The sequence below is a fragment of the Arctopsyche grandis genome, chromosome 1 (assembly GCF_051622035.1).
Source record: "Arctopsyche grandis isolate Sample6627 chromosome 1, ASM5162203v2, whole genome shotgun sequence".
Classification (NCBI taxonomy): Eukaryota; Metazoa; Arthropoda; class Insecta; order Trichoptera; family Hydropsychidae; genus Arctopsyche; species Arctopsyche grandis.
Window position 1 is genome coordinate 9,584,387 of NC_135355.1, and position 16,816 is coordinate 9,601,202.

Sequence of the window (16,816 nt, forward strand, 5' to 3'; positions counted from 1 at the left end):
ACATATAACAGTCACAAAAATTTCAATGAACCATGTAAATTACTTACAATAAAATCGACATGATCATATCCATTGTTGATAAAGTTAGATTCCAAATGCTGCAAACCAAGTCCTGTGAGCCAACTGAGTATAGAAGGACCTGCTGACACACAGGGACTTAGTGAACTTTCAGAACAACTGAACCGAGCTCCCAGTCTCGACTGGAACTCCTGTTCCAATTCTTCAGCGAAGACACTCTCCCTAACTAGTCTTGAACCAAACGATGCCATGATCTCATTGATCTTCGCCCACTCCTCCTAAAATCGATGTTAAATTTAAAGTCACATACTCCTACTAACTTATCCAAACGTATGGATCGCAAATGATTTACCTGTTCATCAAAAGGACTGAGCATTGATAGAGGTTTGTCTAAGCTGGCAGTGGAAGGTGGGTTGCTGATTTTCTCTTTATCTTCAGTGTGTCTGTATTGCCATGGGTTCACATCGGGGTCTATCCTGGCTCCGGGTTGAATTTCTTTGTGTCTATTACCTGTTGTGCCAATTCCGATCGCTTGGATTCCATTATCGTAGACGTTCTTCAGTTTGCGTAAGGATTTTGGTCTCTCGGCTGGTACTGGTCGTACACCGATGCCGTCCAAGGTGGTTGTAGATCCTTTGAATAAACCTGTAACAAATAAAATAAATATATTATGTAATACAGAAGGCTTAACTTTTACATACGAATTGCAATACAAATATAGTAGATGTGTATTCTGACAACACGCATTATGGAAAATTCGTGTGAAAGAATAAAGCAAAAAAAGTGATATCCCAATAAAACACTGGTAGAATTTAACATCAAGCAAGTCAAAATAATATACAAATAAGAGCCTATGTAAATATGTATGTTTGTCTATTATTTATCCGAATCAAATCATATGGTAGCTGAAGACCCCTCTGAAATATCATCTGCAACAGTATTGTTTCGGTTACCATATTATTATTTTAATGGACATTTCATATACATACAATATATGTATATATGTACGTGTATGTAAAAGAAGCAATTCACCTTTTCAAATATAATTGGTTTTTGTTAGATAAATTTCTCAATCAAACACGGCATACACGACTCTTCTGAACAAAAGCTAGTTATTACCGAAATGCAGACATATCGTTTGTATTTGTCAGCGAAAGTTCCTATGCTGGCCATTGTAAAATTTTCACATACTGGTAAATAGTACTGAATGGTACTGTCTTTCAATTACAGCGACTGTGTGAATAAAGATGACTATTCTATGCTTACAAAGTTCCCTACTGAATCACGAATGAAATTGTGTGGGTTTGTAAATATAGTCAGTACTATTTGGTCCAAGTGCGAAGGCCGGGTCATGGCACTCACGAACTATTCCAACTAATCCAACCTGTTGCCGTTTCAAAAGTTACGAAATCATTTCAAGTTTATACGGTGTCAAATAACTTTTGTGAATAAATACAACTACGTCAATATGTACACTTCAAATGCTCTTATTAATAATACAATACTTACTGCGATCACAAATTATACAAGGTAATTGAATTTAAAACATTGAAATTGACTTACAGATGTGAATATTGGGTTACTTTTGTCATTATAAAATGATAAATGGAAAACAAAATGATGTATGAGGAAAAATCGGAAAAAATAGTTTAACTGAAAGGAAACTGTTGATAAATATATCAGTACAATGATAGTGAGTGACTTTTATATGTATATTAACCGTATAAAATATATTTACTTATGTAATATATTTATACATGAAAAAAATGTGTGTAAGTATTGTCATACCAGTACATATATAAATATGTAATTGAATGACATATCTCGGATTTCTACTTACATACACATAAAAAATATTTCAATTTACACACCTTTCTACGATGAATTGTCATGAATCTTAAGCTGCATCAACAATTTATTATAAGTTATAATCTTACGATATTGTTAACGAGAAGCTAAGCTTATATTAACGTTGTATAGTTTCCTTATTGCGTTGATTCATTGCAGTCAATATTGCACGAATGGACTATTTCCTACATAAATGTTATTTATGCCATTTCACCTGACTTTTACTTATTTCGCAGATAGTTCTTTTAGAGGAAATCGTTAACAACTCTGACTGTCTTTAAATCCCACCATTTTCGGATAGCTTTCCACATATGTACCTACATTTATCGTAATACAATAATAAAAAAAAAATACAAAATACGTGCAATGAACTGTGTAAAAAAAAAGTTCTTTTGTTTCAGTACATGTAATTATCACTGAAATAAACTAAATCGTTCAATTTTTGAAATAAACTAAATCGGGCAATATATGAATTGCTATACTTTTATGACATTAAACAAAATATATATTGCCACATACATACTTATTCAATTTTCGCAAAGTGAGCGAATATTAGATAAATTGTATATTATTTCAAAGCAGCATCATATATTTATTATATGCGTATACATACATACATACATTCATCGCTAATAAGCATTTGATGGATATAACCTTGCTGGACGCATTTACTGTCATGCCAATGACGATTGCCTAAATTTTGGCGTTCGTCGTAAGAGTGCAACCACCTCCAGATAGTCAAAAGTAAGAGACGTACATATATATGTACATATAATAACCTAATAATGATAGATATACTCACAGTACCCATGAACATTACAATTCCCCATGAATTCATTAGTGCTATGTTAACGAGCATAAATATGTATACTTCAGCTGTGGAGATCGAATGGCACTAACGCCGAAAATGATATAGAAAAACGACACAAAACTATTACAACTATGCGTGCACTTATCACACTTATCGCAACGGCACTGTCTGCTTCAATTTTGTTCGAAATATGAAACTAAGGCATTTCTCCGATTTCACTAATCTATACTGATAAATACCGCACCGTGGAAATCAGTTTTTAGTCATCGATAACGTACATATAATGCAGTATTGTGGTGAATTTTGATTACGAAACTAAGATTTTTAGAAAGAATCAGTCTGAGTGACGTCGACGAAATAACAATAAATAATGTTTCAAGTCAAAAAAAATTATTATTGAAAATCGAATTGTCGAAATTGACTAATGATCATTGTAGGAGTATTCTCGGAAAACACTTTTCAATATAAATTTGTAATATTACATATGTCAACGTATGTATGATTGGTGATATGCGGTCACCCGAACAGTTGCGAGTAAACTGATGATTAAAATTGATCCAATTCAAACATTCGTCAAATGCATACTGTTTATTCTACAGTGTAATTCAGAAATTATTAGCCAACTATGTATATGCAAAAATACCGGTTTTGATGCGCGCACAAACATGGTTATGGGTATTGAATACTGATAAATCTAGGAAAATAAGATGAGATTTATGAAAAAATGCACGCATGAAACTAACACATATGTACAATCCGAAAAAGGTTAACTTCCTAAAGCAAGTTATGGGGTAACTCTGTTTGTGATTAATCTACCAACTAACCCTACACAAAACTCCTGACGCTTCAAATCGAAGTCTCCAATTTCCATTTTGGGTGTTGAACTCAGATGACAAAACTTCAGTTTATGTCAGATAAACCGCACATTTTATGCTATAATCAGCCGATAAAGTAATCAAAAGCATGTGGCAGCTTAACGTTAGCACCTGCAGACTCAATAATAAGGTACAGGCGTCTACAAAATAAAGAAAGAGTAGTGAAAGGAACTGTATATTATATGTATAATAATTAACAAGAAAGATATAATAGTCTAAATTTTTCTGTACAATAATAATATATATATATATATATATATATATATATATATATATATATATATATATATATATATATATATATATATGAAACTATAAATTTATTAGAATTTTATTGGAATTTTAGCATTTATTTATTTTACTATACATCAACTGTCAATAGTTAATTTATACGATCGACATGTAAATTTCAAAAACAGCATTTTGTTTTAAATATTTTTTAAACGTGAAACGTTTCAGTTAAAATAAACAACCGATGAAACCACCTGAAACAACACGGATCACGCACACTGACTGAAAATAGAAGATTCATTGAAATATATTTTGACAGCGGAAAATCTAGAACACCCTGTAAAACGACTACTAAATGATAAACCTGACTGTGTGACGTCACAGACTGACCCAACTACAGACCGGATGAAGAATCGCGATTGTGCGAACCATAACGAGGAGGCAATTTATTCAAGTACAGTACATATGTATGTATATATATATTATAATTATGTATGTACCCTAATGTACATTGTATACATATATACATACTATGTAATAAATATACTAAATCTATTGTTTCGTTATAATAAATTTTAACGTAATTAAGTTGCTCAAATACTGTACGATTTCTCACAATTAAATTAGAACGCGTGTTTCAACGTTGAAACTTGAAATACAGGTAGTCCTCGACTTACGACGGTTCGCAAAAAAGTAATATATATAGACCGAAAAAAAGTAATATATATTTTTTTAATTAATTATTTTTCATGTAGATTTTTAATTTTTCCTTCAATTTGAATATGTATTCATTTGACTTATTGTATTAATAAAAATAAATTCAATAAAATAAAAAAAAATTCAATCTATTTATAAGTACGGATGATGTAGAATCTACATTGTAGATGTTTAATTTTTTTTGTATTAATAAAATTAAGTAAAACTACCGAAAAAAATATATCTACATATAGATTCGACTTACGGCTGATTCGACTTACAACCGAGGTTCAGGAACGTGTCTCCGTCGTAAGTCGAGTAATACCTGTACTCTACTTGTATGTAATATATGCTACATATAAGTAGATATTGTATTCCATTATATAATATATGTATATACATATATTATGCTCTTGTTATCAAAAATGGCCAAAGGCACTATTTGGTTTTAATTAAAAGGTTTTTATTAGTTTCACTTCGTTCATTTATGTTTTAATGCTATTTTGTTCTCCCAGTCATTAGGAATCGTGACAAACCGTAATTAAAAATTCTGAAAAAACCGGCTAAACTTGGTATTAAATTAATTTTTAAAACAAGACTTGGTATCAAAACTTGTGAAATAGTATCTTAGTATCAAACTCTTGTGAAATAGTATCTTATTATCAAACTTTTCTTAGTATTAAACATAAGGGATCTTTGGCCATCTTCGATACTAGGGGCCTCATATCCACATCTATAACATTTCAAATATAAAATTGATAATGAATCGGAAATATTTTATTTTATGTCTAATTTGTGTGTATCTACTCATCAACAAGGTCAAGTACTAATGACAATATTTAAACAAATTTATGTGACCTTGCCACATTCCAAGTAAACGTTTATGATTTCACATTTCAAATAAACATTATGAAAATGTCACGAAATTGAGTGACATAATCAAATCATAAATTCAATGGCATCAAATTTGAGTCGAACAACTTATGTAAGTAAAAAATATATATACGTAAGTCGGTAAAACGAATAATAAGCAACAGTTACGAAAGGTCAGAGTTATTCAATTAAAGAGCTTTTACGAAAGGTCAGAGTTATTCAATTAAAGAGCTTTTACGAAAGGTCAGAGTTATTCAATTAAAGAACCGTCAGATGTTTTAACTTTTATTAAAAACAAATAAACAAAGCCCAATACACAGGCTTCAGCTGAAAAATTACGTATACTTGGTAAGGCAATCAACTCTGCTACACATTAAAGGTCAAAATGCTATAATCCGTAAGACGATTAGCCAGGTTGACATAACATAGCAAAATTTTACATTGCCAGAGATCGGCGTTGGATGGATACTTTTCAAATAACAATAGACCGCCTAATTAGTGTTTAAAGCAAGAGAGCAAAAAAGCATGCTTTTGTAAGAAATTGACAATATTGAAACGTTTTTGTGCGAAAAGCATCCGTCGAACGCCCATATTTGTATAATATATTACATGTATTCTTATTATACATATACATATCTGCATAAAAATGATGAGGAACGAAAGCCAATCAAAACACGGACGTGACAACGAAGTGTGACACAATGGACAAAAACATGTACCCGCTGTTCGCATCCATATCCAATAATGGACTGTTCACTCGACAACCTGTCCAACAATCAAAGTGACCGACAATGAGCCGCGACGAATTGATGATGATCAGGAGACACCCATCCGGTATACTTGTAACGAGCCACAGGAAGTGAAATTGACGATCCGGTCGAATCGGTAACAAAATCGACAGGTCAACAAACATGTTGAGGAAGCCAAATATCAGACATAACAAAAAGCTTAGTGTAGATTTCTGAATGTTCTTTTTTATTTACAGTTAAATATCTAGCTCATTGTCAGTAGTATCTATTTGACCCAAAAGTACACAGGTCAAATCCTAGTATGATGTTTGATATATGTACATACATAATCCTGTCTGTGAACTTCAATGTGGAATTCCATAAAGTATTAACATAAAACCATAATAGATATTTATAACTAAGATGGATGAACTTTGGTTCCTTTGGCAGTATGAGATTACTATAACCAAGTTCACAACCATTGATTTTTTTTTATAGATTTTTTATAGTTTATCTATGTATCAACATATACTTACATGACATGAAGTGTTGTGATCATGAGAAAATTCGACTCTGAGATTTTGACTGATATTTAAATTCAGAATCGACCAGTGATCACGTTTTCATGGTTTTTAAAAAATGTGTGTATAATTATAAGTATAATTTTAACACCGCTATAATCAAATCACACTGAAACTTTGTTTTCGTTAATGAAATGATAATCTTAACGTCGTGTTTTTTTTAATTTACAATTGTACAAATATATTTAACATTCATTTTTAAAGCGTGCATTTCTAAGTGACGGCTATTAATAATATTAACACTATGCACTTAAAATAACTAAATAAATTATACACCCAAAACCAAGCACTCATATCCTATTCCGTTCAATTACCTTAAATATAAATAAGATTCAGGTGACATTTTTTGGGTATTCTGTATCACAAAATTATCTCAAAGACAGGTACGGAAATCTCATACAATTGCCATTGTCGTGATGCTCCGAAAACAAATGTAAATACCGACCTATCTCTTAAAACAGGTAAAGGTTTATTAGCCTACATATATCTATAAGGTAATGTAAACCTTTGAGTGCGTGTGTGTGCATCTTAAAATGAATTCGAATTCAATAGAAAAATACCCAGGTATTAAAGGAAATCGTGTTCTCTGAAATAATACTGCCTTATTTAATGTACATACATATGTATGATATGTAAATTTTATGTGCGATAAAATTAAATTAAAGCAATAGTCAATTTTGATAAGCAAAATACCGGTTGGTGTTAAGATTGTTTTCAAAGTTTGCAATTGATTACTATAAATTAAATATATAAATAATAAAAATAGCATCTATGTAAGACCGAGAAAAAGGTTTCGAGTCCCAAGAATTTTTTTTAAGTGTGGGTGTAGGAAGAAAGAGAGGCACATTTTATGGGACAGTAAATTTTAATCCTCCGAAAGTAATCTCGGTCGAAGTAACGTTTATGTGCACTTCTTTTTTGTGTATGCGTGCACGCTCGTTTGGGAAGATTTAATAGTAGGCATTCATTAAATACAATTTAAAAAATATTACGACAATTGTCGTTTATAGGATACTCGTTTCAAGCTCCTTGAACGAGGTATTTGATCACATGTTACATCGAAAAGAAAGAAAATTTAAAAGAAACGCAACTATGTATTATGAAACTGTTGCACGTGTACATTAGTTAGTGGTCGACTGGGATCATTAGTGGAGATCGACGACGTCAATAGTTCCATTAGTCAAAGTGACACAGATTCAAATTGAAGTCGCTGTGCATTAACGTTTCCTCGCACAAGTGACACATTTCTAACGCACGAAACGAAAATGAACCAAGCACGCCAAAACATATTTATATTTAGTACTTATAAGAATAATATTTTCTTAACTAGTCTCTTCCCGAATTAACTCTGGTTTCGATATCGTGATATTCAGTTGAAATTATTGTGCGTATTTCTTAAGGCACAAACAGATAAAGGTGAACCCGTCGATGATATTGACGAATTCGCTATGAAATCGGCAAAGGGGGAGAACCATGTCCAATAGGTCAGAGTCAGAACCAGCTTAAAGGTGCAGCAGATTAGGCACGTGCTTAGGGGCGCTGCGAGGCGCCTCCATTTTTATTTTTTTGATTATTAAATTGAAAAAATAATTTATCTTTCTGTAAACTTATGAAACATTCTATATTTAACTTAATTTTTCTACTCGAAGTAACAATACTGATTGTAAAATATTATAATTTACGAGGAACGCAGGAAGTTGACGTTCAAATATCAACGACTCACGAATAAAACTTGTAAAACAGCAAACTGTCGTCGATAGAAATGGTAATTTGGGATTATATTTTATATAAAATACCGCTGAAATGCAGGAATGGATTTACTTCACGAAATTAAATAACTTAACCAATCATATTCATTGTAGAATAAAAATAATGTCTTCATTACATAATTTTTAATTGATTCCTTTTTATACATAAAACGTGCCTATTTTGAAAAAAAATTGTAAATTTAATTTTGTTTTATTCTTTTATTTTTTCAACATAAAATTTCAAGAACTTTCATGAAATTTATTTATTAAAATTTAAGAGGGAGGTGCTGAAACCAATCTGCCTAGGGGTGCCATATACCCTCGGGCCGGGCCTGGACAGAGTGCACATTTAAATACAAATATGGTACTAATGTCACACCGGAATCCATCACAGTCATCTCTGTCAATACGATAGTAAAATATCACGTAAAGATAGGGAAAAAACCCCACCAGAAAGCCATCGTTAAAGATTTTTGCATTCTCAAAACTACTTTTATAAAAAACCTATGAATAATATCGAATGCTGTCTGTCCTGAAGCATTGTTTTACATTAGAGACATTTGCACTGTGACCATTTTGACATATCACATCAGTATTGATTGACCTGAAACACAACTAAATGTTTAATAAAATGTATAATGTGACACAAATCTTAACGCGCCATTTTCAGTCGATCCTAGTTTTAAACATGTAACCTGGAGGTCTAATTTAGGTAAATATTTAACACAAATAACCAGTATATTTCAATAAAATACATAACATCGGAAACGAATAACTCAACATACATAATATATGTACATTATATGTACATATGTACTTGTTCAAAGTATGAACGAAATGATCAATAAAAATATACCTATTCTTAATAAATCACTCTAGACTTAGAGTCTAGATTAAGTCTGGCGAGTGTTACAATGACTGCTAAGCAGACAGGTGTTCTCCGATTAAATTGTGTAACAATTCAATCAACGGTACCATTTCCCGTCTACCATAATTGAACCACCATTGTTCTACCAAGAGCACCTCCAACTACACTATAGATATTTCGTGACACAGTTTTAACTAAAAACTTTGCATTAAAAGCTTTCCAGATGAGACTTCCGAATTTAAAAAGGCAGATATTACCGGAAATTTCGTCGAAGATATGACGAAAAAAATTGACGACTCGACATTTTTTACACAAGTTAAAAGCAGACAAGATGTACAACACATGGTCGATTCACCCACTGTCTACCAACGCACATGCATAGACAACGTTGTGCCTTTATTGAAAGAATCATATGCGAGCAAAAATATAATGTATAATTTGAGGTACAGTTCAAATATAAATTTTAAAAATCCAGTAAAAATTTCAAAACCCTCATATCGATCTTTTATAACTTAAAAACGCAGATTTGTTGCATTAGTAACTTACATACATCCCCTATATTGTGTAATTTTCTTACCATTACTAGAGGAAGGACCGGAAGCGCGCCGTCGATTGTTCCATTATTGTAAAAAAGGTACGGCAAACCTTTAACAATGCATTTACAACATGTGAACAATGAACAGCGCGCTCTGGGTCCGCTCTTTAATCATTACTAATCAATTATTTAGGGTTGATCGTGTGAGAGACCTTGACGTTTTACTTGATACTAGAAACGTTTTACTAGAGACCTTGACGTTTTAATTATATTTCCGTACTACTTCCAGTTGGGGTAAAAATATTTTAGAAAATTATATTACACATACAAAATTTCAGTCTGATCCATTGAGCAGTATGGGAGATAATTGCATCCAAAAACTTGAAAAAAGAGGACACCTATGTATAAGCGGAGGTATCATTTTCGGTCAAAAAAATTTAAATTGAAAAAAATTATGTCATATCGATAAGCATTTTAGTAGCCGATCCTAAGCTTTAGTTCGTTAGAACTAACAATAGGTTCAAAAAATCCCCAAAATACACAGACACAAATACTAACAGACACATACATATTTTTTCTAGATCATGAAAACGTGATCAGTGATCAATTCTGAGTACGAATCAGTCATAATGTAATCAGTCATTTGTAGGCCATTGTGGCGCCTTAGGTTCTTCCTGTAATGCCACAATGGTCCAAAACTATAAATAAATAAACAATCTTGAGTTGAAATTTTCGCATGATCACAAAACTTCATCTATTGCTACTACGGATGTACATATGTACATATGTACATAGAAAAAGTGAATATGACACAACTTTCATCCATTGACATTCCACAGGTCATCTATTCAATGCTATCCTTTCTTCTGTCGATTTATAGGCAACGCTCGAGGTACGATGAATGAAAATTCCATTGTCTAATTGTCATTTTTACTTCCACTACATATTCTTCTTATACAGAAATTCAATCCTCAGCAACGTCGCTGATCCAGAAGAATGTGATGTAAGCACCGTGCATCCGTGCATCAGGTGATGATTCCACACTGACACACGAACGATGCGGTCAATGCATCAACGCATGGTTTTTTTTTTATTATTTTTGATGCAATTAAAAGCAAAGACAACAAATAAAATTAGTCTGCAGCATCCTGAGGTAACGCTCGGTGACGGGCCGTCTGTTAGCGTTGATTTGTTAGTGCCGGGCGCGTTTGACTGTGCAACCGTGCACCGTGTATCGTTTCGGCTGCTTTAAATTAGACCTATTTAAATAACAAAGCTGTTATTCATGGCCGATGTCAAAGATGATCTCCGGGTTTTGGATTTGAGACAAGAAGAAACTCCGTGTCAAATGCGAGTAGACCGTTAGATAAAGAACAGAAGTGCGAGCAGATAATGCCAGATATAAATTTGAGCTCGGTCGTACTCCACGTCAGATACGGAGATGGTTCGTTCTATTAAATGCACAAGTTACAACAATTACGAGTGTTATTTGAAATTTTCGTGCAATACGGATGCAACAGAGTGCACTTGTATTCCAATGAATCGTTTGATGCCCGCACAATAGAAGCATTCACACGAATCCCATGTACACTTATTATCAGGTTTCGATGGTACAATGAATCGTTCGGAATGCACAAGTCTCATTGGGTTCGGGATTGGTTATATTAACGAAGTTCACGCTTGAATTCGACTCGCTTTACATTCCACACTTATATAAATATTGGTATATATACGATAAAATGGGTGTGATATCTAAAATATTGTGGAATGGATCAATGCGACACATTTCAGATTGTGAGTTTCGAATTCAAAGAATTTCCTCAATGTAACCACAGATACGTAAAATGGCAACAAATTAAAGTGGCCAGTATTTTATTCAATTTCGGTATATATTCAGCCAGTATTTTATTACAAAATGGTCAGAATTATATTATTAAATGTCACTATAAATACAATATCAATTCACACCCACAGAGATATATTATAACGTTAAGAATTACAAAATAATATATACAATTCAGCGAACTTCAACATTGCCGAAACCTCGATAATTGCGAGAAAATGGATAAATTTTCAAATTTGTTGGAACCGTTTCAATGAAAATCAGATAAATTGGCAAACTCTGATAGGAAACGATCGACCTGGAGTCACAAATCCAAGGTCTGGCCAGCAGAAACCAGTGGGATTTGAACCCCTGACCACTTTGTTCAAAGCATTATATACTAACCACTAGTCTATGGAAATACTGACCATTTATTATTTATACCGACCACTTGTATACTGAATGACAGATACTATCCGTTTAATATAAATACTAGCCATTTAATATAAATACTGGCCATTTAATATAAATACTGACCTTTCATATTTAAATACTGACAAAAATAAACCAAAATACTTACCAGTAAAATACAAGCTTATATAAATTTATAAAATAGGTTTCCTTTGTAACACTTTTTTGGGACGAATTTATGGAAGCCGACTTCGAAACCGTAAATTGAAATTCTTTTCCTATTTAATTATTATAGTTCCGAAAATCAAGCGTATAAAAACGAATAATGTAAAATATACACGTGCTTAGTACAAAGATTTAATTTCCAAAAAAATCAAATTTTCAAAAAAAAAAGTTTAATAATGAACGTGGCAACATTTTAGTGTACTATAGTAGTACATAAATACATCTAATCAACTGCTTAATGATAAAAAATAATGGTATCTTTACATACCTATTTGATGTTCAGGAGCCATTTTTGTCACAAACACTTTCTTCTTATTTGAGTTTTATTATGAACACATTATTGCTTTATTAATAAAAATAAACATATCTTAATCACAGATAAACTGATTCTTGAAACAAAACTATTTATTATTATTGTAACACAATGTGTTAATTTTTCATGTATTCTCAGAAAAAAACCATTATAATGAAGCATATTTTCTTTGTGGTTGTTGCTTAAGCGAATGATAAATAACAAAGGAATTTTTTTCGAATGTACACATTCATCTCGCTTATTAATCATCGAAAAATAAGTAAACGTCAACTATATACATACATATGTAAATATATACATAATTTAAATCATAAAATACTATATAAATTTGTTACCGTATAAACGTCAATTTCAAACTTTCGGTCGGTTTCAACACGCGCATTTAAACCTACAATAAAGATCGGCTTTCACCAGTCAAATATTAACTGACGATTTAATCATCGATTGAAAATTCGTAATTAATATTTTGTACTTCGAAAATAAACCAACGGCCCTATAATTAACCTACAGTTCGTAATAACCGGTAAAACAACGCAACGAAACACGTAGACACGTTACGAAAAAACCAAAATATATGTATACGTGAACTGCACAAGTATTTCTAAATCTAATTCAAATTTTCATTCTGTATTATCAACGTCGGACACGTTCTTATCTTAAACTTTATCGTATTTTGTGATAAGCAAATATATCTACCATTTTTGAAACGAGTCAAGGTTAACAACTGATAAAGCGCATAGAACCTGTAATCCGAGCTTCTCTATAAAGTCGATATAAATTCCAGGAAATCGGTGATTCAATCGGACACACTCCTAAGGAAACTTATGCATGCAGAAGAAGATCGCTGATATTACAAAGGTATTTATTTGCTTTTCATTTGTTGATATTATGTACATACATTTGTCAAATGCATCTTAAAAACTTACAGAAACGAAACAACCAGAAGTCATACATACGTACATACATATGTATATTTGCATAGGTATGTTGATAGTACTTATAGTACGATCAATGTATGAGTGTAATACTGATATTGTTTGTGTATTGCATAATATTAATAACCATCTGATACAATCGCACTTTTTATGCCTTTGTTATCTTCATCATCATCATTGTCATCCACAGCCATTCACAATCGTGTCTCGTTTTGCGCGACTCTCATCCATCTCACCCCACACATTTACCTAATTTCATTTACCCATCTTTCATGCGGTCTTCTTTTTACCCTTTTGCATTCCCGCGGGTACCATTCTAGCGCTTCTTTCCTCCACCTTTCATACATTCTTCTAGCTACTATATCCACTACCCTTGTCATACTTCTCACCCATGTATTTCACTTCATGTCTTTCCTCGTTATGCCAACCATACAGCGTTCCATATTTCTTTGAGTGCATCGGACTTGGTGTAGCATCTTGGCGTTCAATGTCTACACATACGTACATACAAATGTATGTATTTTTACTAAAAACAAAGAAATATACATATCCATCTTAATACTTGGTATCCATCCAAATTTTCTATGTATGACGCTTTTATCTTTCTTCTTTCGTAAGCAATTTTTTTTTGTAACGCAACAACAACAAACGAAAGCCCAGCTTAGTTTGGCATTCCTCAATTTTGAAGAATTTCAATGCCAGAATTACATTTTCAGTTTCTTCCGACATCATTATTCATTTCATCGGGAGTTGATTGATATACACAACATGCGCAATACTTTGTTTATATTGAGTATCATCACGCTCCGATTTCGTAAGACTTTCGTGCCCACAACGAGAATATTCCTGTTGAAATTCAATCGAATTGCAAAACTAACAATATTTATACACTTAACGATCTCCTTTATTGACTCCGAAAATCTAAATATACACGCACAATCCGGTCAATTTCGAAATCGACGACACTGCTGATGTCGACTTTAAGCCGAAAAATCGATTCATCTTCAAAGAAATCTAGGAATCAATTCGACGGAGGATGTAAAAAACGAGTTTTGAATTACAAGCACAACAACGTACACGTATGAACAGAGTTGGCCAACGATAGTACTAAATTGCTAATGGAGAAAACAGAGAGACGTTATTTTGGGCCCCCCAGCTTCGATAGGACCACAAAAGACGCATTGCGTGCCAACTATGTCACGATTTTGAAATAAAACGTGTTCGCAACGAATCAATCCCTACATTGAGCGACTCCATCTCGTGTTGATATAATAGTAAGTTTTAACTAAGAGTAGAAATGTTGGTAAACATTGCTAAAGAAATCTTTAGTAATGGCTTATAAATCGTAGGTGCGATAAGATAAGTATGTATGTCGAGCTTAAGCATGCACAATTAAATGCAGTGGAATAGGTAAATTTTCATTATTCGAGATGTCGACATATTTACCATTTACAATATTGTATTAGATTATTATATTATTTATCAGTTTGAGAAAGCTTCGGCAACTCTCCCTTAATTATTTTATACATTTAATAGTAATAGAAGACAATAAAATAATATTCATATAATTTTCATCGGCTGCAACTATGTATTTCAGTATTTCAGATACATTGTATCTACATACATGTCAATTCTTCCCTAATACAAATCATGATAATATTATTGCGCCGTTATATTTAGAAGTGGCATATGTCCACTTTTCTTCATTCCGGGACATACATATTTCCCAAACATTACATATGATGTTTTGCGTTTAACAATATTTAAAAATACTGCTTTTCTGAGATTCTAGACATATCGAATTAAAATAAGTGATAACAATTTGTGAAATAAGTCAAACAGAAATAGTTTTTTTGGAACTGAAAGTTGGACTTCCGCCACTTTCAAATCGGTCTCCGTGCCGAGCCAGAATGTTAAATTACAGAAAACGCAAATATCGGAAGGCAAAGATCGAAAATCGAAAGATCTGAAGTCGAAAGATCAAAAAAAAGGGTGCATGGTAAACGGTACATACTCACGTAACTTGCGCGAGCAAGGTACAACAGGAACAAGAGGAAAAGCCTGTTCCTCTTGTTCCTGTTGTACCCTGCTCGCGCAAATTAAGTGAGTATGTACCGTTTAACATGCACCCTTGTTTTTATCTTTCGACTTAAGATCTTTCGATTTTCGACCATTGACTTCCGATATTTGTGTTTTCTGTAATTTAACATTCTGGCTCGTCACGTAGACCCCTTTCAAATATGTATAACAGCTCATATTATATAATACATTCATCAATTGACTCGACATATTGTTCGCACGTTTATGGCCACATAACTTGCTATTAAATTCTCTTAGGTATCAAGTATCTCTGTTGTTCATCTACCGTAGTAATCAATTTTCCACTTCAATATGTCTTCTATCTTTCTCATACTTCTCACCTATATTCTAGTTAAATCAAATATACTACACATCTATAAATACACGAGTACACGGGATCTCATGCAGAATTTTCGCATTCAAGACCCAAATATCGCATAAGTACAATACGTACAATCTACATATGTACGGAATAATCTTGCGAAATAAGCGATTTCGAAAGAAATCGTTATAATGAATGCCAAATATTGAAAGAGAAAAGATCGGTGTTTTGTTTATGTTCCAGCTAAGACACATTTTTTCATCAAATAATTCGAATGCAATTAATCCGTTAAACTATTATTGCTGAAGAACAATTGCTATTTTCGAAATCTCCCAAAGTAAACTATGTATTTGATAAATTCACCCTAATATCATACCATTTATTGAAACTCACCCTATATTTTAGATTTTCATGTTACGAAAATGTATACTATTTTTTAATTCTTACCTCTAGTTTTTGATATACCTAATAATTTTAAAAAAGCTCATATAAATAATTATTTTAAAAAACACAAGTTTCAACAATTACTATAGAACGGGAAATTCTAATGTAGTCACATTTGAAATTGTTTTAAAAAGCAAATTTTGCGAATCGTACTCGATATAATAGTTCAATTAAAAGTGATAAGATCATAAACTTTGTACTTAAGATTTGATCCAAAAATTTTGAGTTTGAAAGTTCGTGGAAGGATTACGATAAAAACATCAGATTTCCCTCAAATAAAATATTCTCGATCATAGGTATAAAATCTGACAACAATCAGGCGAGAAATATTCATGAGGTATGAAATTCATGCTCCGACCCCAAAGGGTCAATGCGCCATTTCAAGTCCTCGAACCCGACATACCAAGGGCGCAAGGATTCCCGCGAAAGGCCCATTCGTCTTGTCGTTAATAA

The 16,816-nt window shown here is 32.5% G+C and overlaps 1 protein-coding gene across 1 annotated transcript in view; it reads right to left on the reverse strand.

Moving 5' to 3' along the window:
- The window catches only part of LOC143915142 (ankyrin repeat and sterile alpha motif domain-containing protein 1B-like), a 79,489-nt gene that overhangs the window by 12,232 nt on the left and 50,441 nt on the right, over positions 1-16,816 (reverse strand). Inside the window, exons 12-13 of the mRNA XM_077436769.1 lie at positions 371-663; positions 48-296 (exon numbers count right to left, since the gene is read on the reverse strand). Coding sequence (XP_077292895.1) covers positions 48-296; positions 371-663 — 542 coding nt within the window. The remainder of the gene's footprint in view (positions 1-47; positions 297-370; positions 664-16,816) is intronic.